Genomic DNA, 25,821 nt, shown 5'->3' with positions numbered 1-25,821 from the left:
CCTTCTCCATCTCTCACTGAAATGAAATCTTGTCACCTAGAAAGCTACAGCCAAGGGGAGCAGCCAGTTGGAAGTCTCTTCTTTAATCAGATGCAGCCCCCGTCCTCTTTCTTTTCTTTCTTTCTTTTTTTTTTGTGAGGCAATTGGGGTTAAGTGACTTGCCCAGGGTCACACAGCTAGTAAGTGTCAAGTATCTGAGGTCGGATTTGAACTGAGGTCCTCCTGAATCCAGGGCTGGTGCTCTATCCACTGCGCCACCTAGCTGCCCCCCGCCCCCGTCCTCTTTCTGCTGTTTATCATGTCATTCTAAATTGCCAAAAAGTCCTGGGTCACATGGCAAGAGAAGCCAGTAAGTTGGGATATTTTTGCCACATCACTCCCAAAGGCCCAAACAGCAAGTCATTTTGTTCTTGGAGTCCTTGTAAGTTTCCAGGGGAACCCTGGATACAAACTATCTGAGATGGTCTCCATAAACTCATTTAGCCTTGATCACCATGTATCCACAATTTGTTTAGCCTTTTCCCAATCGATGAGCTGAACAACAAGAAGCAACTGGTGGCTCAGAGGATAGAGCACTGGGACTGGAGTTAGGAAGATCTGAGTTCAAATTCAGCCTCAGACATTTATTTCCTAGCTGCGTGACCCTGGGCAAGTCACTCTGATTGTGCGACAAAATGGATCCACTGGACGAGGAAATGGTAAACCATTGCAGTATCTTTGACACAAAAAAACCCAAATGGGTTCACAAAAGGTTGGACACAACTGGAATGACTGAACAACAACAATCATTGGGCATCTACTTTGTTTCCAGTTCTTGGTCCTTGAAATATTCATTCTTTGTGTCCTTTGCTGTTTCTTCTTTGTTTTTTCTTTTATTCCTCAGTCCAATCTCTCTGTCTCTGTCTCTCCTCTTTTTTCTTTCCTCCCTCTCTTCCTCATTCCTTTCCTTCTTACTTGCTTCCTTCCTTCTTTCCTCCCTTTCTTCCTTTCCTCCTTCCTTTTTTCCCTTCCTTCCTTTCTATTTTTAGCAACAAAAATCTCTCCTATAAACAGGAGAAAATGTTATTTCATTGTTCTTTTCATAATTATACTTTTTTTTTCCTTGCTCTTGCTTAGAATATTGCAAGACCCATCTTTCTTATTCATGATTATGCTCAACTCACAGGTCATGTTGTTTTAGTTTTCAGCTCAAGCGCCTTTGCCTTGAGAACATTCTATTCCATTTGTTTCGCTGATTTGGAAACTTCTGGGAAGTTTCCTCGGCTGATTTCCCACAGTATGGTATTCAGGCTTTTAAAGTTATTCTGTTCGTGGGTTCTGTCGGGGCACAGCTGGGCTACTGCCCTGTATAAACTCCACTGGGAGAGAACGGACCAAGGCGAAGTTTCTGAGCTGCTTCTGCTCCAGCTGGTGCCACACCACTGCATCTTTTCCCTTCTCCCAGTCCAGTTGTTGCCACCATTTTATCATTTTGTTGGGTAGGATCAAAGTTTTCTGCCTCCTAAGGATGTGGTGGGTTCACACTTTTAAAACAAACATTTATTGTTTTTTGGGTTTTTTTTAGTGAGGCAATTGGGGTTAAGTGACTTGCCCAAGGTCACACAGCTAGTAAGTGTTAAGTGTCTGAGGCCGGATTTGAACTCAGGTACTCCTGACTCCAGGGCTGGTGCTCTATCCACTGTGCCACCTAGCTGCCCCTAAAACAAACATTTATTAAGCACACCCTATGCATCAGAAATCATGCTAAGTGGTTTACGAGTATTATCTCATTCAATCCTCACAACAACTCTGGGAGGGAGGCACTGTTATTATTCCAGGTTTACAGTTGAGGAAACTGAGGCAGAGAAGTTAATTGACCTACTTACCTAAGATCACACAGCTAGTAAAGTGTCTGAGGCTGGATATGAACTCAAGTCTTCCTGACTCCAGGCCCAGTGCACTATCCACTGTGTCAAGTCAAAACCATGAGGAGACCTGCTAGAAGCCAGTATAAATCTCCAGTAGAGGGCCACGGGAATCTGTGCTTGATGCTGTCCTGCATATAACATTATTCTAAATGACTTGGCTAAACACATATAGATGGTAGGTGAAGCATATTTACAGAAGACACAGAGCTATGAGGGAGAGCTAATATACCAGGTAAGAGAATTGGGGTACACAAAGATCTTGATGGGCCAAATGTGATAGGAAGAAATTTAATAGGATAAATGTAAAATTCACACTTGCATTCTGTCTTTTTTGGGGGGGGGCAATGAGGGTTAAGTGACTTGCTTAGAGTCACACAGCTGGTAAGTGTCAAGTGTCTGAGGTCGGATTTGAACTCAGGTTCTCCTGAATCCAGGACTGGTGCTTTATCCACTGCACCACCTAGCTGCCCCCACACTTGCATTCTGAAAAGAAAACTCACCAGTGCAATATGGAATTAGCATAGTGAGATAGTTATTTGTTGGGAAAAGATATGAGGATTTTAGTGCCTTATAAATTCAATTCAAGTCAACAGTTTCAAAAACTAATGAGTTCTGGGACTGCATGAGATGGGGCTTAGCTTCCGGGAATTAGTAGGTGATAATCCCACTGTCCTCTGCCCTGGTCAGACCACATCTGTTATGTTACATTCCGTACTCCATAGTTTAGTGAGGTCATTTATAAGTTGGCAAGTATCCAGATGGGAGATATAATGAAGGACCTCAAATTCAGGCCACATGAGAACTAGCTGAAAGAACTGGAGATGTTTAGCCTGGAGAAAAGATAGCAGTATCATGTGAAGGAAGGATTACACTTGGCCCACTTGACCCAAGAGGGGAGAACCAGGAACAGTGGGTAGAAGCTGAAGAGGGGCAAATTAAGGGTTGGTGCCAGGAAAAACTTCAAGTTATTGGTTGGAAGAACTCCGCATATTTAGCCTGCAGGAAAAGAAGACTCAGGGAATACACAATCGCTGGGGTGAAATATTTGGAGGGCAATTTTGTGGAAGGCAGGGTTAGGCTTATTTTACTTGAACCAAGAGGACAAAACCAGGAAAAATGGATGGAAGGAACAAAAAAGGAAAATTGAAGCTCAATATCAGGAAAAGCTTCCTAACAATGCTATCTAAAAGTAGAATGGGCTTCCTAGAGAGATGGTGACTTTTCTCTTTTGAAGCTTTCACGCTGAGGTTTAACTACCACTTGTTGGATTGGTTATACTGAGAATTCCTTTTGTGTATGGGTTGGACTAGACAGCTGCTTAGGTCCCTCCTAAATCTCCAATAATGTGAATCTGTGATTGAAATAATTTTTTGTTGTTCAGTTATTTCATTTGTGTCCAACTCTTCATGACCCCATTTGGGGTTTTCTTGGCAGAGGTACTGGAGTGGTTTGACATTTCCTTCTCCAGCTCATTTTACAGATGGGGAGACTGAGACAAACAGAGTTAAATAACTTGCCCAGGGTCGCACAACTATTAAGTATCTGAGGTTGGATTTAAACTTAGGCCTTCCTAACTCCAGGCTTGACACTATTAACTGCAGTACCACCTAGCTGCCCCATGATAATATTTAGAATTATCTAATTATTATCTGCCTTGAGGGCTAATGAGTTTCCTCTCATTAGAGGCTTTTGGGGTATATTACAGTGGGGATTCTTTTGGGGGTGATGGATTTGGACTAAATGACCTTCTTAGAAATTCTGTAATTCTGTCTGAAAAGTAGATTGTTCTATTCTCTTATGGTATTTTAAAGTATTTAAGTCTATTCTCTGGCTGAATGTCACTGAGGTGTATGGCATAAGATATGGATCTTAAATTAATTTCCTGCCAGATTGCTACCCAATTTTTCCCCAAGTATACTTATTTAATGATAGATTCTCCATATTTTTTTTCTAAATTTATCAACAGGCAGCTAGATGCCATCAGGCCTGCAGTCAGGAAGGCCTAAATTCAAATCCAACCTCAGACACTTTCTAGCTGTGTTATCCTGGGCAAGTTATTTAACTTTGTTTGCTTCAGTCTCCCCATCTGTAAAATGAGCTGGAGAAGGAAATGGCAAACCATTCTAGTATCTTTGCCAAGAAAACCTCAAATGCATCGATCACTAAGAGTCATGCACAACTGAAACACCAAATTTATCAAACATTAATCTTTTATATTTATCTGGTTGATTAGCCGGTATATCTGTTATATGCCATTGATCTATTTCTCTCTATTTTTGCTCAGGACCCAACAGTATTCACAACAATCCCTTTATAATATACACTGAAGTCTGAGAGTGTCAGATGGCTTTGATCAATTTTGTTTTGGTCAATACATCCTTTGATATTTTTGTCTGGTGTTCTATATACATTTCATTTACAATTTTATCCAGTTCTTTAAAGAAACCCTTTTGTATTTTGACTGATGTTTACTAAGTATGAAGACTAATTTGTTAGGTATTGTCATTTTCTACTATATTAATCTAATCCAATCCAATCCATCAGAGGAACAATGAACATTCCTTCAATTATCCGTCTTCCTTTATTCCAGCCATTATAATTGTATAGTTGTCTGTGTCTCTGTGAAGACTAGTTCCAAGCTATGTAATGGGTTTTGTTGTTATTGTAAAGGAGACTTCTTTTTATGATTTCTTCTTGATCTTTATTGCTGATAAGAATGCAAATCATTTTGTGGGTTAACTTTATATCCCATGACCTAGTTTCTCCATTAATTTTTGCATTGAAATAGTTAGCTTTTTCTTTTTCTTCTTCTTTTTCTTTTTTTTTTTTTTGCAGGGCAATGGGGGTTAAGTGACTTGCCCAGGGTCACACAGCTAGTAAGTGTCAAGTGTCTGAGGCCAGATTTGAATGCAGGTACTCCTGAATCCAGGGCCAGTGCTTTATCCACTGTGCCACCTAGCTACTCCCTAGCTTTTTCTAGAGACATTATCATGTCATCTACAAATGATGGTGTTTGGACTGTTTCTGTGGTCGTCCTTTTTCTGTCTTATTCCAATTGCTAGAATTTTGTCCGATAAAAACAATGAACTCAGGTATCCTTGTTTGGGTTCTATTCTTTTCGGGAATGCCTCAAACGTTTCTCCATTGTGTATTATCTTGGCTCTTGGCTTAAGCTTCATGACCTTTATTGTTGCCTCATTCTTTTTTTTTTTTTTTTTTAAGTAAGGCAACTTGGGTTAAGTGACTTGCCCAGGGTCACACAGCTAGTAAGTATTAAGTGTCCGAGGCTGGATTTGAACTCAGGTACTCCTGACTCCAGGGCCGGTGCTCTATCCACTGCACCACCTAGCTGCCCCGCCTCATTCTTTTTTAATAACTCAAGTCTCAAAAACTGGAGTTGGCTCCCCAAAATGACATACCTTACAAATATGATGATATGTCTTTGAAAACAGAAGCTTTCACTAAAAAGACAAACAAGACTAGGGAGAATTTATTGGGGCAAGGGAAACCCTTCACATTTATTAGTTACCTACAAGTGGCGGGGGGTGGGGGGAGAAATCCACACTGACTTAATAATAAGTGATTAATAAAATAAGAATATATGTTGGGGCAGCTAGGTGGCACAGTGGATAAAGCACCGGCCCTGGAGTCAGGAGAACCTGAGTTCAAATCCAGCCTCAGACACTTGAAACTTACTAGCTGTGTGACCCTGGGCAAGTCACTTAACCCCCATTGCCCTGCAAAAAAAAAATCAGAACAAAGGAAATGGATTTGGAGATGTCTCTTATGGCACTATAACTGGGGAGGGAGTGTGTATGTGGAAAGGGTGGTTGTGGGGATGCCCTAGTTTGGAGGTGACAGCTGCTGCCTTGGTTTGGAAGATTGACATTGCCCTTGGGACTTCTGCCTTCAGAGCCTTCCCATAGTTCTCCCGGTATATCCAGCTCAACCTAGCAGTCTTCCTTTAAACACAACAAATAAAAAGGCCTAATCCTTTCAGCACTAATTAGCTCATCTGGTTCTTCTGAGAAGCTTCATTAAGTCCTATAAACGGACCCCTAGTTGCTTACGGGAACATATGAATATGGAAAAAAAACCCATAGCAAGACTAAAATTAAGTGGTTAGCCTTTAATATATTGTGCAACTCCCATTAATTTAGATGACTAATCTCTTTCCTGTTGAACAGATGATGAAAAACACCCCCTCCTCAGGAGATTGATTATAGGACCAGAATTCTGTCTCTGTTGTAGCAAGTTATTTTTTTAGGTTAGTTTTGCTTAAATGGTTTTCTTTGTTACAAGCAAGAACTCATGGTGGGGAACAGGGGGAGGGAGAAAGGCATAAGTAAAATGGTTTTTAAAGAGAACAAATCATGCAACATTAGATCTTTTTTTTTTTAAAAAAAAGAAGAAAAAATAAAACCTGGCAATAATAAATGGTATCTGATAAAGTAGGACTCAAATTAGAAAAAAGAGAGACAAACACAGATGCTGCATGATGGTAAAATAAAAAAAAAGAATAATAAAAATGTTAGATTTCTTAATTATATGCACCAAGCAATCCAACAGTTAAATTCACAAAGGTAAGATTGACAGCAATATAAAAAAGTAGAAAAAAGCTGAATTCACACAATTATCAGAATGTGACAAGTCAAATAAAAGGATTAACACTAAAGAAATCTGGCATCCGAATGTTTACTTATTAAATTGGAATGAACAGATAGGGAGAAGAGGAGAAATGGGAAATACACATAATTTTCCAATGCATATGAAAATGGATCATAGAGAAGTGTTCACAGAAATGTAAAAAGGTGAAAATGTGGATTTTCAGATCTTATTGTTGTTGAGTCTGTTTTCTGCCGTGTCGGACTCTTCATGACCTCATTTGGGGTTTTCTTGGCAGAGATATTGGAGTGGTTTGCCATTTCCTTCTCCATCCCATCTGACAAATGAGGAAACTGAGGCAAACAGGGTGAAGTGACTTGCCCAGGGTTGCACCGCTAGGAAGTGTCTGAGGCCAGATTTGAACTCAAGGTCTTCCTGACTCCAGGCCCACTGTAATGCCACCCAGCTGCCCTCATTTCAGATCTATTTGCAACAAAACTAGAATCAAATAGCAACAGCTTTGGCTGAGGTTATAAAATTCCATGAGAATGCCAACACTCCAGTAACAGAAAAATAAATGAAAGCCAGCATGGGACAGTGAGAAAAGCATTGAACCTGGAGTCAGAAGACCTGATTTCAAATCCCTCCTCTCTTACTTACGATTTGTATGACCTTGGACAAGTCCTTTAACTTCTCTGGGCCTCAGGTCCCTCATCTATAAAATGAGAGGTGTGGAGATGATTTCTAATGTCCCTTCCAGCTCTAAATATTTGATAATCTTATGATGGAAAAAAAATCAGGGAAAGAGTAACAGAATATTAAAAGATTATATTCCCTGCAGATGCTGGGAATATAAAGTTAGTTTTGCTTCACTGGTTTTGTGTATTACAAGCAAGCAGTCATGGTTGGGGAGGGAAAATATTTCTATTAATATTTATATGTAATTAAATAATGGGATATTTATTATTTATGGAAGCAATATTATCATTTTTACTTAGGGCATAAGCAATGGAATATTATTTATTTTTCATATAATTTCTATCACCATAGAATATTAAAACATGATGATGACAATAATACTGTGTATCTCACAGTCTGGGAAATGCTGCTAAATCTGCCTTTAGATTTAGCAGCATGATGTTAAATGTTTAAAGAGAAAAAAGGCCTGATTTAATGAATTAAGCTTGTACCGAAAGGTACCAGAAAAGGAACAGATCGATATTTCCAAAGCAAAGGAGAAAAAATAGAAAGACTGGAAAATTAAGAGAACAAAATACATGGATCAGGAAATGAAAGGAAATTGAATAATAAATACAAGAGATGGGTTTCTGAAGGACCTATTAAATGAACAAACATAGCAAATTAAATTTATTATAAAGTGGAAGAGTGAAAATTGAAAATCGAAATTTTAGGAAGTGCACATTAAAAAAGAGAGGTCACAATAGATCACCCAGGACACTGACACAAAAGGAAATTAGCAATTTAGATGGATTGATTTTAGAAAAAGCAATAGGACAAGTCATCAAAAAATAAGGTTACCAAAAAGCCAAACCTGGTCTAGATGGAGTCACAGATAATAACCCAAATAATAATTTCAACATTTTTTCCAAATTGTATTTATGTTACATGGATTATATATTTGTAAATGCAATGAAAAATTCTATAACCTTTGAGGCAAATGTAGTGTTGAACTGGCAAAGATAACATGAAAAAAGAAAATTAAAAACCAATTTCCCTAATGAAGATAGATATGAAAATACTAAATAAAATGTAGGATGTCTCAAAAGTTTTAGTGTAGCACCCTGTATTTGCCAAATAGAATACGTTGAAAAATGTAACAATTTTATACGACCAAGTAGGTACTTACATCAAGTATTCAAAAATGGCTCAGTATCAGAAATAGCAGCATATAAACCAATTAAACCCTCAAAACCCAGTATTATTGCATCCTTAAATGTAGAAAAAGTCTTTTCCATGTTGACTTCATTTGGAGAGTCCTATCCAGAGTTCTTCATCGAATTTCTCGACCTTCTCATCCCTGGACCCTGACTCTCTGATTGATGAGCATCCTTCATCTCTAGTCTAAAAGTATCTACCACATTGCTACTCCCAGACCATCTTCATGCCTTGGCTCTGCTAGCACCTACTCTGTCCTTCCTTTCACCTCTAGCTCCAAGAACAGTTATCAAATCTACCTCTCCTAGAAAGGACATGTAAATTAATCACACTTTGGCTCCCAGTGACTTCCTAGATAAAAAAAAAAAAAAGAAAAAAAAAGAAATCCTACCTTGTCACTATTCCTCTATAGCTATTGTTTCCCCCTATTAGAATGTAAACTCCTTAAGGGCAGGGCCTGTATCTTCTTATATTTATATAGCCAAGGCTTAGTACATATGTGCCTGATACATAGTAAATGCTTCCAAAATGCTCTTACTTTCTCTTTTTTTTTTCACTCAGTCAACAAGCATTTATTATGCCTCTAAGATCTAGGGGGATACAGATATAAGCAAAAAGGAAGGCAGTCCATGCCCTCAATGAGCTTACATTCAACTGAGGAAAGACAACACATAAAAGGGAGCCAAAAAGGGAGGGGGGCCAAGTACAGAGAATGATTAGTGTAGAAACAAAAGGCAAAAATACATCTAAAAAAGAGAACGTATTCATGATCTAGAAGAGAATCATGAAATCATGAAATAGATCTAGAGTCAGAAGCAGAGCCAGGAGGAATTCACCAATGGGAGAACAGGGTGGAGGAATGTTCCAAGGTGAGAAAACAGATGCGGCATCTCTGCACGAGCTGTTTCTTGTTACCTCTGGAACATGAAAAAACCCCAGAAGCCTGGGGGCAGCTAGGTGGTGCAGTGGATAAAGCAACGGCCCTGGATTCAGGAGGACCTGAGTTCAAATTCAGCCTCAGACACTTGACACTTAGTAGCTGTGTGACCCTGGGCAAGTCACTTAACCCTCATTGACCCCCCCCCAAAAAAAAAGCCCGATTATACCAAATCTTGTAGTTGCCTCTTGAAGTAATACCTGCCAATATCCTTCTATGTAGCTACAACTTTGATTTATAGCAAGAATGTCTGAATTGATGTGATTCCATTTTTCTAGTGTCATCACCAAATCTCAGCATTGGATAGGGCCTCAGCTGCCCCATCTAATCTACCCCATCCTTGAACATGAATCTCCTCAATATGGTATTTGGCATGAACTCAGGGCAGGGACTTGAGATCCTTCCCCATGTTGGTGGCCCCTTCCTGGATACTCTCCAGCTTATCCATGTCTTTCCTACAATGTGGAACTGCACACAAGACTCTACCTGCAAGCCAACCAGGACAGAGTACCCTCCCCCTTACATGACTCCCTCTCCCCCATTATATATATATATTTTTGTTTGTTTGTTTGTTTGTTTGTTTTGCAGGACAATGAGGGTTAAGTGACTTGCCCAGGGTCACACAGCTAGTAAGTGTCAAGTGTCTGAGGCTGGATTTGAACTCAGGTCCTCCTGAATCCAGGGTTGGTGCTTTATCCACTGTGCCACCTAGCTGCCCCACCCCCATTATATATATATTATATCCCTCTTGCCTTACTTTTTTTTTTTTTGGTGAAGCAATTGGGGTTAAGTGACTTGCCTAGTGTCACATAGCTAGTAAGTGGCCTTACTTTTTTACATTATTCCCATTATCTTCTAGAACCAAATTGGCAAAACCTTTTTAATTTACTGTCATCAAAATTATCCGTTTTGCATTTTATAATGTTCTCTGTCTCTTGTTTGGTCATAAATTCTTCCTTTATCCATAGATCTGACAGGTAAACAATTCCATGCCCCCCTAATGTGCTTATGCTATCACCTTTTATGTTTAAATCATGTACCCACTTTGACCTGGTTTTCAGTTTTTGAAGCCATTTTTGTCACATACTGAGTTCTTGCCCCAAAAGCTTGAGTCTTTGGGTTTGTCAAACTCTGGATTACTATAATGATTTACTATTGTGTATTGTGTACCTAATCTAGTTCACTGATCCACCACTCTACTTTTAAGCCAGTATTAGTTTTTTGGATAATTACTACTTTATAATACAATATGAGATCTGGTAAGGCTAACATACCTTCCTCCATATTTTTTCCATTAATTGCTTTAATATTCTTGACCTTTAATTCTTCCAAATGAATTTTGTTATTTTTTTCTAGCTCTATAAAATAATTTGGGGGTAGTTTGATATGGACTGAATAAATAAGTTAATTTAGGTAGAATTGTGATTTTTATTATACTGGCTCAGTCCGGACATGGAGCAATTAATATTTTTCCAACTGTTTAAATCTGACTTTATTAGTGTGAAAAGTGTTTTGTAATTGTGTTCATTTAGTTCCTGGGTTTGTATTGGCAGATAGAATCCCAAGTATTTTATATTTTCTGTAGTTATTTTAAATGGAATTTCTTGTTTTCTCTCTTACTGCTGGACTTTGTCGGTAATATATAGAAATGCTGATCATTTATGTGAGTTTATTTTTATCTTGCTACTTTGCTAAAGTTGTTAATTATTTCCACTAGTTTTTGGTTGATTCTCTAGGATTCTCTAAGTATACCATCTTATGACCCACAAAGAGTGATAATTTTGTTTCCTCATTGCCTATTCTAATTCCTTTGATTTCTTTTTCTTCTTCTTTTTTTTTAGTGAGGCAATTGGGGTTAAGTGACTTGCCCAGGGTCACACAGCTAGTAAGTGTTAAGTGTCTGAGGTCAGATTTGAACTCAGGTACTCCTGACTCCAGGGCCAGGGCTCTATCCACTGCGCCACCTAGCTGCCCCTCTTTTTCTTCTTTTATTTCCATTGCTAACATTTCTAGGACAATATTGAATAATAGAGGTGATAACATGCATCTTTGCTTCACCCCTGATCTTAGTGGAAAGGCTTTTCATTTAATTCCATTACATATAATGTTTGCTGCTGGTTTTAAATACATAGGACTTATCATTTTAGGGAAAGCCCCATTTACTCCTATGCTCTCTAGTATGTTTTAGGTTTTCTTGTTTTTAATTTTTGTGGGGCAATGAGGGTTAAGTGACTTGCCCAAGGTCACACAGCTGGTACATATCAAGTGTCTGAGGCCAGATTTGAACTCAAGTCCTCCTGAATCCAAGGCCAGTGCTTTATCTACTGCACCACCTAGCTGCCCCTCCAGTATGTTTTAATAGGAATAGGTGGTGTATTTTGTCAAAAGCTTTTTCTGCAACTATTGAGATAATCATGTGATTATTTTGTTGGTTTTGTTATTGATATGGTCAATTATGTTGATAGTTTTTCTAATATTGAACTAGCCCCACAATCTTGTTAGTATTTAAAAATTTTGCATCAATATTGATTAAGGAAATTGGTTTATAGCTTTCTTTCTCTGTTTTTGCTCTTCGTGATTTAGATATCAGTACCATTTATGTTGTGAAAGGAATTTGGTAGGACTCCTTTACCTATTTTTCCAAATAGTTTATGTAGTATTGGAGTTAACTGCTCTTTAAATGTTTGGTAGAGGGGCAGCTAGGTGGCACAGTGGATAGAACACCAGCCCTGGATTCAGGAGGACCTGAGTTCAAATCCGGCCTCAGACACTTAATACTTACTGGCTATGTGACCCTGGGCAAGTCACTTAACCCCAATTGCCTCTCTCTCTCTCTCTCTCTCTCTCTCTCACACACACACACACACACACACACACGAATGTTTGGTAGAATTCACTTGTGAATCCATCTGGTCCTGATGGTTTTTCTTAGGCAGTTCATTGATTGCATGTTCCATTTCTTTTGCTAAGATAGGGTTATTTAAATATTCTATTTCCTTTTCTGTTAACCTGGAAAATTTATATTTTTTGTAAATATTCATTTATTTCACTTACATGGTTAGATTTACTGGCATATAATTGGGGAAAATAGGTCCTAATAATTTCTATGATTTCATGTTCATTGGTGATGAATCCACCCTTTTCATTTTGATATTTTAAATTTGGTTTTCTTCCTTTTTAATCAAATTGACCAATAGATAAATGTATTTTATTGGTTTGTTCATAAAACCGCCTCCTAGTTTTATTTATTAGTTCAATGGTTTTCTTACTTTCAATTTTCTTAATCTCTCCTTTGATTTTCAGAGTTTCTGATTTGGTGTTTAATTGGGGATTTTTAATTTGTTCTTTTTCTGTTGTTTTTTTTAGTTGTATGCCCAATTCATTGTTCTGCTCTTTCTCTATTTTGTTAATGAAAGGTTTTAGAAATACAAATTTTCCCACAAGTACTGACTGCATTTCATAAATTTTGGTATGTTGTCTCATTGTTATCATTGTTTTTATGATTTGTTTTTTGACCCATTCTTTAGGATTGGATTATTTAGTTTACAATTAATTTTTTGGAGGGTGTAAGGGGCTAAAATTCTAGCTAGTCTGTCTAAAATATCTAATGAGTGGTCGCCAATAAATTATAAGCTTTAGCAAGAGTTAGACTTTTAAGCATTTATTAAGGAGAATAAGAATTTGGTGAAGAGAAAGAGAAAGGCCTAGATTCATCTATCTATTAAAGGGAAAGCACATTTCTATCTCCACTCTCCACCACGGTCCTCATGAAAAGAGAGAGCCAGAGTGTTCGCTTCGCCCCCTCTTCCTCCCACAAGCAAATGTCACTTCCTGACACCAAAGAAAAGCCGCATGGCCTTGCTCTCAGAGGCCTTCTCCTCATGGTGGAGCTTTCCTACAGTAAGTCTCCAGCAGGTGGCCTCATTCCAATCGTTACAGGGGGGCAGGGCAATGAGGGTTAAGTGACTTGCCCAGGGTCACACAGCTAGTAAGTGTCTAGTGTCTGAGGCTGGATTTGAACTCAAGTCCTCCTGAATCCAAGGCTGGTGCTTTATCCTTTTCAATTAATTTTTGTTTGGTTTGGGGGGGGGGTTGTTTGTTTGTTTGTTTTTTGTTTTGTGTGGGGCAATGGGGGTTAAGTGACTTGCCCAAGGTCACCCAGCTAGTAAGTGTCAAGTGTCTGAGGCCAGATTTGAACTCAGGTACTCCTGAATCCCAGGGCCGATGCTTCATCTACTGAGCCACCTAGCTGCCCCCTCCAATTAATTTTTAAAAAATTTTTAAAAAATAAAAGTATCTTATTATTTTCCAGTTACATGTAGAAATAGTTTATAAGATTTGTTTAAATAAAATTTCCAATTTCAAATTTTTCTCCTTCCCTCCCCTCCCTCCCCCCCTTCCCTAGACAGCAGGCAATCTGATATAGGTTATGTATACATAATAATATTAAACATATTTCTGCATTAGTCATGTTATATGAGAAGGATCAGAGCATAGAGGAAAAACTTGAAATCAAAAAACCAACAGCATCAAAAACAAAAGAAATAGTGTGGTCCACTCAGCATCCATATTCCACAGTCCCTTTTTTTCCCCCTGGATTTGGAGAGCCTTTTCCATCATGAGTCCCCTGGAACATTCTTGTTCCCGTTGGATTGGTGAGAAGAATCTAATCTATCACAGTTGATCAACACATAATGTTGATGATACTGTGTATAATGTTCTTCTGGTTCTGCTCATCTCACTCATCATCAGTTCATGCAAGTCCCTCCAGGCTTCTCCAAACTCCACCTGCGCATCACTTCCTACAGCACAATAGAATTCCATTATTCATATACCACAACTTGTTCAGCCATTCCCCAATTGATGGACATCCCCTCAATTTCCAATTCCTTGCTACCACATAAAGAGCAGCTATATATATATTTTGGTATATGTGGGTCCCTTTCCCTTTTCCATGATCTCCCTGGGAAAAAGACCCAAGAGTGGTATTGCTGGGTCAAAGGGCATGCACAACTTTATAGCTCTTTGGGCATAATTCCAAATTGCTCTCCAGAATGGTTGGATCAGTTCACAGCTCCACCAACAATGCATTAGTGTTCCAATTTTCCCACAGCTTCTCCAACATTTATTATTTTCCTTTTTTGTCATATTAGCCAATCTGATAGGTGTCAGGTGGTACCTTAGAGTTGTTTTAATTTGCATCTCTCTAATCAATAGTGATTTAGAGGGGGCAGCTAGATGGCGCAGTGGTTAAAGCGCTGGCCCTGGATTCAGGAGTACCTGAGTTCAAATCTGGCCTCAGACACTTGACACTTACTAGCTGTGTGACCCTGGGCAAGTCACTTAACCCCCATTGCCCCGCAAAAAAAACCCCCAAAAAACAAAAAAAAAATAGTGATTTAGAACATTTTTTCATATGGGAATAGATAGCTTTGATTTCTTCATCAGAAAACTGCCTGTTCATATCCTTTGACCATTTCTCAATTGGGGAATGACTTGGATTCATATAAATTTGATTTAGTTCCCTATATATTTTAGAAATGAGGCCTTTATCAGAGGTACTGGCCATAAAGATTGTTTCCCAGCTATCTGCATCCCTTCTAATCCAATTAATTTTTAATCTATGTTTCCACAGTTTTATATTAGATGTAATTTTTATTGCATTATAACCTGAAAATTAATATTAATATTTCTGCTTTTCTGCATTTGGTTGTGAGGTTTTTATTCCCTAATACATGGTCAATTTTGTGTAGGTGCCATATACTGTCAAGAAAGAGGTATTTTTATTCCCATTCAATTTTCTCCAGAGGTCTATCACATCTTACTTTTCTAAAATTCTATTCATCTCCTTAACCTTTTTCTTGTTTATTTTTTATTAAATTTATCTAGTTTAGAGAAGGGAAAGTTAATGTCCCCACACTAATATAATTTTACTGTCTATTTCCTTCTATAACTCATTTAACTTTTTCTTTCAGAATTTGGATGCTATGCCATTTGATGCATATATATTTAGTATTGATATTACTTCATTGTCTATGGTGCCTTTTAGCAAAATGTTTTCCTGATTATCTCTTTTAATTAGATCTATTTTTGCTTTTGTTTGGCCTGAAGTTATGATTGCTATTCCTGCTTTTTTCTATTTCACTAAAAGCGTAATAGATTCTGTATCAACTCCCAACTCTGTGTGCCTCTTTGCTTCAAGTGTGTTTCTTGTAAATAACATATTATAGGATTCTGGTTCGTAATCCATTCTGCTTCCATTTTATGGGTGAGTTTATCCCATCTACATTCACAGTTATGATTACTGTGTGTTTCCCTCTATTCTGCTTTTCCCCTTAATTATCCTTCTCTCTCCCCTTTCAGCCAGTTCCTCCTCAAAAGTGTTTTTGTTTCTTATCACCACCTCCCCCAATCTACAGTCCCTTCTTTCAGTTCTCCTTTCTCCTATCTCCCTGCCCACTACTTCCATCTAGGTTAAGACAAATTTCTATACCCAACTGAGTGAGTATGTTATGTCCTCTTTGAGCCGATTCCAATGAGAATAAAGGTGAAGCACTGCCAACCCCCATTCTCCCCTCCTCCTTTGTGTCTCTTTTATGTGAGATAATTTACCCTATTCTACCTTTCCCTTCCTGCTTCTTTCTCCCTGCATCCTTTTTTCTCCTTAATTTTTTTTGGATATTATCCCAACATAGTAAACTCATACCCATGCCATCTGTCTTTGTATACTCCCTCTTGATGCCCTAATAATGATAGTTATTAGGAGTTATAAGTATCCTCTTCCCATGTAGGAATGTAAACAGTTTAACCTTATTGAATCCCTTATGGTTTCTCTTTCCTATTTACCTTTTTATACTTCTCTTGAGTCCTGTATTTGAAAGTCAAATTTTTTATTCAGCTCTGATCTTTTCATTAAGAATGCTTGGGATAGAGCACCCTGGGCAAGTCACTTAACCCCAATTGCCTCACAAAAAAAAAGAATGCTTAAAAGTCCTCAGTTTCATCAAGTATCCATTTTCCCCCAAAAGGATTGTATTCAGTTTTGCTGGGTAGGTGATTCTTGGTTATAATCCTAACTCCTTTGTCTTTTGGAATATCATATTCCAAGCCCTCTGATCCTTTAATGTGGAAGCTGCTGAATCTTGTATTATCCTGACTGTGGGTCCATGGTATTTGAATTGTTCGTTTCTGACTGCTTGAAATATTTTCTCCTTGACCTAGGATCTCTGGAATTTGATTATAACATTCCTGGGAGTTTTCATTTGGTGATCTCTCTCAGAAGGTGATTGGTGGATTCTTTCAATTTTCTTTTAACTTCATGTTCTAGTATATCAGGGCAGTTTTCCTTGATAATTTCTTGAAATATGATATCTAGGCTTTTCTTCTAGCATGGCTTTCAAGTAGTCTAATAATTCTTACATTATCTTTCTTTGATCTATTTTCTAGATCAATCATTTTTCCAATGAGATATTTCAAATTTTCTCCTTTTTTTTTCATTCTTTTGATTTTGTTTTATTGGGGATGGGGTTTGTCTCCTGGAATCATTAGCTTTCATTTTCCCAGTTCTAATTTTTTTTTCTTTTTTCTTTCTTTTGAGGGGCAATGAGGGTTAAGTGACTTGCCCAGGGTCACACAGCTAGTGTCAAGTGTCTGAGGCTGGATTTGAACTCAGGTCCTTCTGAATCCAGGGCCAGTGCTTTATCCACTGTGCCACCTAGCTGTGCCCCCCCCCCAGTTCTAATTTTTAAGGAATCATTTTCTTCATTGAGCATTTGTATCTTTTTTCCCATTTGGTCAATTATACTTTTAAAGGATTTCTTTTCTCAAGTGAATTTTTGTGCCTCTTTTATTGTTTGGCTTATTTTGTTTTTAATATGCTATTTTCTTCAGTAATTTTTTATACCTACTTTACCAAGCTTTTGTTGTTGTTGCTTTTATTATTGTTGTTGTTCAGTTTTTTCAGTCATGTCTGACTCTTCATGACCCCATTTGGGGTTTTCTTGGCAAAAATACTGGAGTGGTCTGCCATTTCCTTCTCCAGCTCATTTTACAGATGAGAAAACTGAGGCAAACAGGGTTAAGTGACTTGCCCAGAGTCACACAGCTAGTAAGTGTCCAAGGCTGGATTTGAACTCACAAAGAGAATCTTCCTGACTCCAGGCCCAGTGCTCCATCCACTGTGCCACCTTGGTTCCCCTACTTTACCAAGCTATTGACTCTTTTTTCAAGATTTTCTTTCATCACTCTCACTTCTTTTCCCATGTTTTCCTCTACCTCATTTATTTGATTTTTAAAAACCCTTTGGGGGCTCTTCCAGGAATTCTTTTTGGTCTTGAGACCTATTCACATTTTTCTTTGAAGCTTTGCATATAGCTGCTTTGATTTCATTGTCTTCTGAGTTTATGTTTTGGTCTTCTTTGTCAGCATAGTAACTTTCTTTGGACAGGGTTTTGTTATTGTTGTTTGCTCATTTTTTTTTAAATGTTTTTTTTTTGTGTGTGTGAGGCAATTGGGGTTAAGTGACTTGCCCAGAGTCACACAGCTAGTAAGTGTTAAGTGTCTGAGGCCGCATTTGAACTCAAGTCCTCCTGAATCCAGGGCCGGTGCTCTACCCACTGCGCCACCTAGCTGCCCCATGTTTGCTCATTTTTTAAACCTATTTCTCAACTTTTTTTTTTTTTTTTGCAGGCAATGGGGGTTAAGTGACTTGCCCAGGGTCACACAGCTAGTAAGTGTCAAGTGTCTGAGGCCGGATTTGAACTCAGGTACTCCTGAATCCAGGGCCGGTGCTTTAACCACTGCGCCATCTAGCTGCCCCCTATTTCTCAACTTTTAATTTTATGTTAGAGTTGAGCTCTGCTTTAAGTCTTTCTTGTTGCAGTTTTCAGAGCTACTTCTGAAGTAGCTCTGTAAGTTTTTAGTTCTTCCAAGGTGGTAAGATCTAAGATTGACTTGTAAAACTTAGACCATAATAGAAATTTGAGTTATTATTATGCCTGATTTGCTAACACTCAATAAGTTAATGTAATGCTGCCAGTTTTCTGAGCCTCTCTCCTATCAGTGTAGCCTACTAGCTCAAGCAGAGTTTCTAGTGTATGCAATTTACAAATATCAGAACTTCAGTGATATCTTGGATAAGTCCCCCACATCATGGTGGATGTGGCTTAGAGTCTTTGGACTCTCCTTGGACTCAGGGTCAAGATTTGAGGAATCCTAATAATAATTCACCATTTCCACTTATTTTGCTATCATTCAACTATGAATCTCTAAAGCCAATTCAGGTCTTACTATTTAGTTCTTTGTGTTGCTAATAGACCCAGGCAAAGAATTGCAGGGAAACAGTAAAGCATTTAATTAGGACTGAAATGAATAGCAAAGTAAGAGGAAAGGAACCTCAGGGAATAAAGACAAGCTTCTCCCCATTTTTTCCTACCCCCACATCCCCAGAGTACTTTGGGCAATGAACTTCCTCAAGATCCCTTTGTAGATTATCAGATTTAAATAAGAGAAATCAGATGGAACAGTGAACCATGCCCCAAGTTCAAGCTGCTCTGGCCTGTCAGCTGGAAAGCCAATGGTGTTCAGTGGTAGAGCTGTCCAATGGGTGATGACCAGATTTTCCATGGCAGAGGATCCAAAGAAAAAGCTAGCCTTAGTCTCTCCATTTGGGATTCAAGAAGGGTATATTACAAACAGCCAGTTTGGGGCAGCTAGGTGTTGTAGTGGATAAAGCACCCACCCTGGAGTCAGGAGGACCTGAGTTCGAATTCAGCCTCAGACACTTGACATTGTGTGACCTTGGGCAAGTCACTTAACCCTCATTTCCCAGTAAAAAAACTTTTTTTTAAACCCAGCCAATTCTTTCCATTATATAATTTTCAGTGTGAGCATTCACACCTCAGAAATCATCAGTACTACCAATTAGTGCTTGATATATTGTTTGTTGATTGTCCTGGCTTAACTAAGTGTCAATAATACAGATTAAATCTAAAACTGTGTGTACATACATTTCCACTCTAACCACTTGTTTAACATTTCCTGCCATATCCCTGTTTTGCTCTCTGGTTTTTGGTTTTTGGTTTTTAGTTTTGTGGGGCAATGAGGGTTAAGTGACTTGCCCAGGGTCACACAGCTAGTGTTAAGTGTCTGAGGCTGGATTTGAACTCAGGTCCTCCTGAATCCAAGGCCAGTGCTTTATCCACTGTGCCACCTAGCTGCCCCCTTGCTCTCTGTTTTGAGCTGAGTAGGAGTACAGGTTCAAGGGACGAAGTCATCACCAGATTGGAGGGGCCTGGTTACCACCACAATGACAATAATTGGCATTTTGATATAATTTTAAGGTTTGCAAAGTGCTTTGTCTCCATGATCTCATTGGAGCCTCATTAACACATTGAATTGAAGGGTATTCAATCTGAACATGGTCCCCCAGGGTATTTGTGGAGCCCCTTCATTTTTTCAATGGCTTATGGGAAAATTGAGCTGCTTGGAGAGGTGTTGGTATGTGAGAAGTCAGCTATTTCTTCTGAGTCAATCTGGATGACTTCATCTTAAAACCTTGTTTTTAACTTCGAATACATAGCAGTTAGCCTGAATATGATGGTAGTGGTGCATGCTCACTAACTCCATCTCCCCATGACACCATAATGAAGAAGAAGCTGAGGTGACCCTAACTCAATTTCCTCATGGTTGTTGTTAAGTCATTCAGTTGTGTCCAACTCTTCATGATCCCATGGAGCAAAGCACGCCAACACTTTCTGTGAGGTTTTGTTGGCATGATATTTTGTATGGTGGAAGCTAGAGTATAAGAATATGACCTATCAACTATGCCCAAAGGGCTATGGGACTGTACATACCCTTTGACCTAGTAATACCACTACTAGGTCTATATCCCAAAAAGATCATAGAAAAGGGAAAAGGACCCACATGTACAAACATATTTATAGTAGTTCTTTTTATGGTGGCAACAAATTGGAAAGAACTGTGCATTCTGAATGCAGATTGAACCATACTGTTTCCACTTTTGTTTTTGTTTTTTTTCTTTTTTGAGGTTTTCCCCCTTTTGTTCTGATTCTTCTTTCACAACATGACTCATGCAGAAACATGTTTAATGTGATTGTATATATGTAACCTATATCAGATTGCTTTCCATCTGGGGGTAGGGGGAGGGAAGGGAGGGAGGGAGAAACATTTGGAACTAAAAATCTTATAAAAACAAATGTTGAAAACTATCTTTACATGTAACTGGAAAATCATAAAATATTTTTATGGTTTAAACACATACATGGGGCACCTGGGTGGTGCAGTAGATAAAGCACTGGTCCTGGATTCAGGAGGACCTGAGTTCAAATCCAGCCTCAGACACTTGACACTTACTAGCTGTGTGACCCTGGGCAAGTCACTTAACCCTCATTGCCCTGCAAAAAGACAAAAAAACCAAAACACACACACACACACACACACACACGCACACACACACAAAGAACGTGATCTATCATTCCACAGTTAACATAAGCTATCTTCAATGTAAACAGAAAAAGAAGCTCTAATCATTCTATGGGAGAACTTGCACATGACCCTGGGTCATTCCTGGTGCTATGCCTTCTTTGTCCTGCTTCTATATAATACCTGGACTGACCAAAGGGCAGACTAAGCTCATGAATAAACTCCTCCAATTAACCCAATAAACCCTAAAAAATCTACACCCTGGCATAGTCTGCATCTTCCTTTGGTATCTCAGTACCTTCCCATTATGGGAAATGACTCAAGTTGACAAACACCAGCAGTACAAAGAATCTGTCACGTGCATGAGTCATTGATCGAGTATCTCATTGGAATGACCCTGAGAGGAATAAGCGCTCATCCATTGAGTGACTCTACCCTGAAAATTATCAAGAGTTAGGTGACGGGGCAGCTAGGTGGGGCAGTGGATAGAGCACCAGCCCTGGAGTCAGGAGTACCTGAGTTCAAATCCGGCCTCAGACACTTAACACTTACTAGCTGTGTGACCCTGGGCAAGTCACTTAACCCCAATTGCCTCACTAAAACAAAACAAAACAAACAAACAAAAAAAGAGTTAGGTGACCTTGGGCTGTCTTTTCTCCTCTCTGGACCTCAGTTTTCTCATTTGTAAAATGAAGGAATTGGACTCAATAGTCATTAAGGGTCTCTTCCAACTTGAAATGATATAACCCTATAATTATTATGCTCACATGACAGATGGGGAACTGAGGCCTGGAGATGTGAGGTGTGATTTGAACCTAGACAGACTATTGCCATGGGCTAAAGTGGTTCTCTCTGAAACTGGGCTGTTGGCCCATCACCTAGGGTCAGTGGGATGGACCTGGATGGAGGAGCATTTTACAGGTCAGTGAGTCCGAAAGTCTCTTTGGGCTAAGTTCTGTTTCTCTGATTTTAGGCTTGCCTATACATATATTATGGGGTCGTCCTGCGGGCATCTGACAATGGCCTGGTGGTCAAGGAGCACCTGAGCACTCTCTTAGGCACCTCCCACCAGCGTGCCTTCCAGAGAGAGGTAAGAAAATGCTTTGAGATCTCATGCCATCTGTGCTAGCTCCTCAACATGACCCCTCCCATATGTTAGAATGAATTTTGGGGAGCTCCCTCACTTCCCATTTCTTTAACGAATCAGGCCAAGGAAAAGAGATGGTCTTATAATGATATCATAATAGAATTTTAGTTTAGTTTGTGGGTAGTTGAACCCCCTGTGAGCTAATGAGAAGACAGATGCAAAACTCTTTTACCACAGTGTGTGGGAGGGAGTACACAGCTGCTCGTCAGAGTGTGTGTGTTCTGCCCGTGTGAGACTTTAGATCCATATGAGATGTCTAGATGTATAGACGGGGGATTGAGGGTAGTCATGAAGAGAAATCTCAGAAATCTTGGCCCACCCCTGTCCAATTGAGACTCTTTCCTCCTTGGAGGGAAGCAGGAGAAGGGACCGCAAAGTCGGCCACTCTGTTCATCCTCTGAAAAGGTATACCTCAATAGAACTATATCTATTTACTCCCCCAAATATTGATGGCCTAGGGACACTTTTTTTTTGGTGAGGCAATTGGGGTTAAGTGACTTGCCCAGGGTCACATAGCTAGTAAGTGTCAAGTGTCTGAGGCCGGATTTGAACTCAGGTCCTCCTGAATCCAGGGCCAGTGCTCTATCCACTGCGCCACCTAGCTGCCCTGGGGCCCATTTTTATTTGTTTTGTTTTGTTTTCTTTTCTTTTCTTTTGTGTGGCAGTGAGGGTTAAGTGACTTGCCCAGGGTCACACAGCTAGTAAATGTCAAGTGTCTGAAGCCGGCTTTGAACTCAGGTCCTCCTGACTCAAGGGCCAGTGCTCTATCCACTGCACCACCTAGCTGCCCCCCGGGACACATTTTTAAAGTTAAGGTCAAGTCACTTCTCTGACCACTATTTATTAAAGCTTTTTAATACCTGAGCTTATACCTATAGATTTAACTCCTTCCCATCAACTGCTAATTACACAAAAGACTATGACAGATAGTGAATAACAAATAAACCCATTTATCCATCCAATTAGATATTAAACAGAAATCAGAGAAGTTCAATAGATTAGAACATACAAGAAAATACACGAATATGAATGAGTGCTTTAGGTGGGAGCTAGATGAGATCTCACTCAACCAAGAGAGAGGCCCTAATCTCACCCAAAGGGACATTTTCTGAAGTCTTGAGGGAGGCAAGCTGAGGCATATGGAGGCGCTAGCTTTTCCTATGTCTGTCTGTTTCTCTCTCCAAGCGTCTGGAATCAGTCCCAAAGAGGGTTTGGAGCTACACATTTCCTGGCTCACAGAGGAAATAAAGCATCTCTCCTCTTCAAAGCTTTTGCATGAACTCATACAGACACGCAGTTGAGTCATCATTGTCTCTACCAGTTACAAAAGTCCTATGCAAAATTCTTCAGACTTGGCTGGAAATCTAGCTTATAGACAGATGAAATAATTGAATCTGAGAGGCCAAGTGACTCGTTTATGGTCACACGGTTAGTAAGTGACAGAAGTAAGATTCAAACCCAGGTCTTCCAGTATTATTTTCTCTTCGCCAGTATATCTTTCAACATTAACTATTTTTGTACCTGGATGTACCCTAGAAAAGAAAAGAAACCGGGGCGGCTAGGTGGCGCAGTGGATAAAGCACCGGCCCTGGATTCAGGAGTGCCTGAGTTCAAATCTGGCCTCAGACACTTGATACTTACTAGCTGTGTGACCCTGGGCAAGTCACTTAACCCCCATTGCCCAGCAAAAAAAAAAAGAAAAAGAAAAAGAAACCACATACAAGGTGTGGAATGTTAGATCTAGAAGGGAGAAGACCTCTTGGATTTGGTGATTAAGCACTGGTGACATTTAGGAAAGCCATGTGGGGCAGCTAGGTGGCGCAGTGGATAAAGCACTGGCCTTGGATTCAGGAGGACCTGAGTTCAAATCCAGCCTCAGACACTTGACACTTAACTAGCTGTGTGAACTTAACCCTCGTTGCCCTGCCCCCCCCCAAAAAAAAAGACAATCAATGCTACATTATCACATGCTACAGGGAGGTCAAGGAAAATGAAAGGGAAACATTAAATTCAGTGCATAGGAGGTCACTGATGAGTTTCAGTGGTAGGTATGGAAATGGGGGGGATGGGGAGATGCAGCTAGAGCCAGCTAGAACCTGTTCCCAAGAGCTACTTGTTAAATGTTCAGTGTAAGCATTTACACCTCTGAAATCAGCAAATTCTACAAATCAGGCCTTGATTTCTTTTTTTGTTGATTGTCAGTCTACACTTAAGAAAGTGTTCATGTTAAATTAATATTAAATGTTAATAATACAGATTAAACTTAAAAGTATGTCTTGAGTACTTTTTTGGAGGGCTGGTTGTTAAATATGTACCAGTATAAGCTCTGGATGAAATGTAGATGAAAATGAAATGTAGGCAACTGCCTCCTGGTTACTGCTTAATGCCGCTTGAATTCTGTAACTGGGTCCCCTACTCAGAACATGCTGTGACTAGAACTAGTAGAGGGCAGCTAGGTGGTACAATGGATAGAGCACTAGCCCTGGAGTCAGGAGGACCTGAGTTCAAATCTGGCATCAGACACTTATTAACTGTGTGATCCTGGGCAAGTCACTTAACCCCAATTGCCTCAAACATCCGGGGCCATCTCCAGTCATCCTAACCTATGTCTTGCCACTAGACCCAGATGTCTCTGGAAGAAAGAGTGAGGTTGGTGACCTTGCACAGCCCTCCCTTGCTTAAATCCAATTCACTGCAAGTCATGACATCTGTCATGGTCCCCTTCAAGAATGAAGGACAGGGGCAGCTAGGTGGCGCAGTGGATAAAGCACTGGCCTTGGATTCAGAAGGACCTGAGTTCAAATCCAGCCTCAGACACGACACTTACTAGCTGTGTGACCCTGGGCAAGTCACTTAACCCTCATTGCCCCACCAAAAAAAAAAAAAAGAAGAATGAAGGACAAACAGCAACGACGACTAGAACTAGGAAGAAAGATTTGGCCATCCTTCCAATCAAGCTCAGGCCAGCCTTGGGCACTGAGCTGGAGAATCAAGGGGAAAGCTTCCATTACCTTCCACTCATCTACTCCACAAGGTGATGGGGAGGAAGGTTCTTTATAAGTCTGAAAGTCCCCTCAAAATGTAAGCTGATGCTGCTTGTTCGAGGATCTGTGTTGTGCTTGATCTGGGTACTCCCTCCACCTACCTGGGTTATGCATCCTCTGTGGCTCAGTGAGAATTGCTGTGGCCAAATAATGGTGGCCTGAACTCAGCTAGGCGGGTCCTCAGACAACTGCCTCTCAGCTCCTACTCAAAGCTTACCCATCTAGGTAGAACTTTGAATCTATTCCATTTCATTCACAAGCTGGACCATGAACTAGCTATGGAAGAAATGAAAAGAAAATAGTTCCTGCCCTCAGGGAGCTTAATATTTTTTTTTTGCGAGGCAATGATGGTTAAGTGACTTGCCCAGAGTCACACAGCTAGTAAGTGTCAAGTGTCTGAGGCTGAATTTGAACTCAGGTCCTCCTGAATCCAGGGCCGGTGCTTTATCCACTGCGCCAACTAGCTGCCCTAGGGAGCTTAAATTTTACTGTAGAAAAACAGTATGTACATAGAGATGAAACTAGAAAGTTATGTGGAGGGGGCAGGACATTAACAAGCAGGGGAATCAGGAAATCTTTCAGTCAACAAGCACTTATTAAGCAATTACTATGTCCCAGACTCTATGGATTTTTTTTTTCTTGGCGGGGGGATGGACACGACCTGTGGTTTCATTGGTGTAGGGATCTCCCAATGTGAAAGCTCCTTCTACCAATGTTGATAGGCATCTACTCTGTAGCTCAGAGAGTTTTCTGGGGCACTGAAAAGTTAAGTGACTTACCCAGGGTCATACAGCCAGTATATGTAAGAAGCTAGACTTGAACCCATGTCTTCCTGATTCCAAG

At 39.7% G+C, this 25,821-nt stretch overlaps 1 protein-coding gene across 1 annotated transcript in view; it reads left to right on the top strand.

Moving 5' to 3' along the window:
- The window catches only part of LOC122733897 (maestro heat-like repeat family member 5), a 137,845-nt gene that overhangs the window by 53,704 nt on the left and 58,320 nt on the right, over positions 1-25,821 (top strand). The window contains exon 5 of the mRNA XM_043974611.1: positions 21,761-21,877. Coding sequence (XP_043830546.1) covers positions 21,761-21,877 — 117 coding nt within the window. The remainder of the gene's footprint in view (positions 1-21,760; positions 21,878-25,821) is intronic.

This window comes from Dromiciops gliroides, chromosome X (assembly GCF_019393635.1).
Source record: "Dromiciops gliroides isolate mDroGli1 chromosome X, mDroGli1.pri, whole genome shotgun sequence".
Classification (NCBI taxonomy): domain Eukaryota; kingdom Metazoa; phylum Chordata; class Mammalia; order Microbiotheria; family Microbiotheriidae; genus Dromiciops; species Dromiciops gliroides.
The sequence above is the reverse complement of the archived record's forward strand: the minus strand, read 5'-3'. Positions and strand labels throughout refer to the sequence as shown.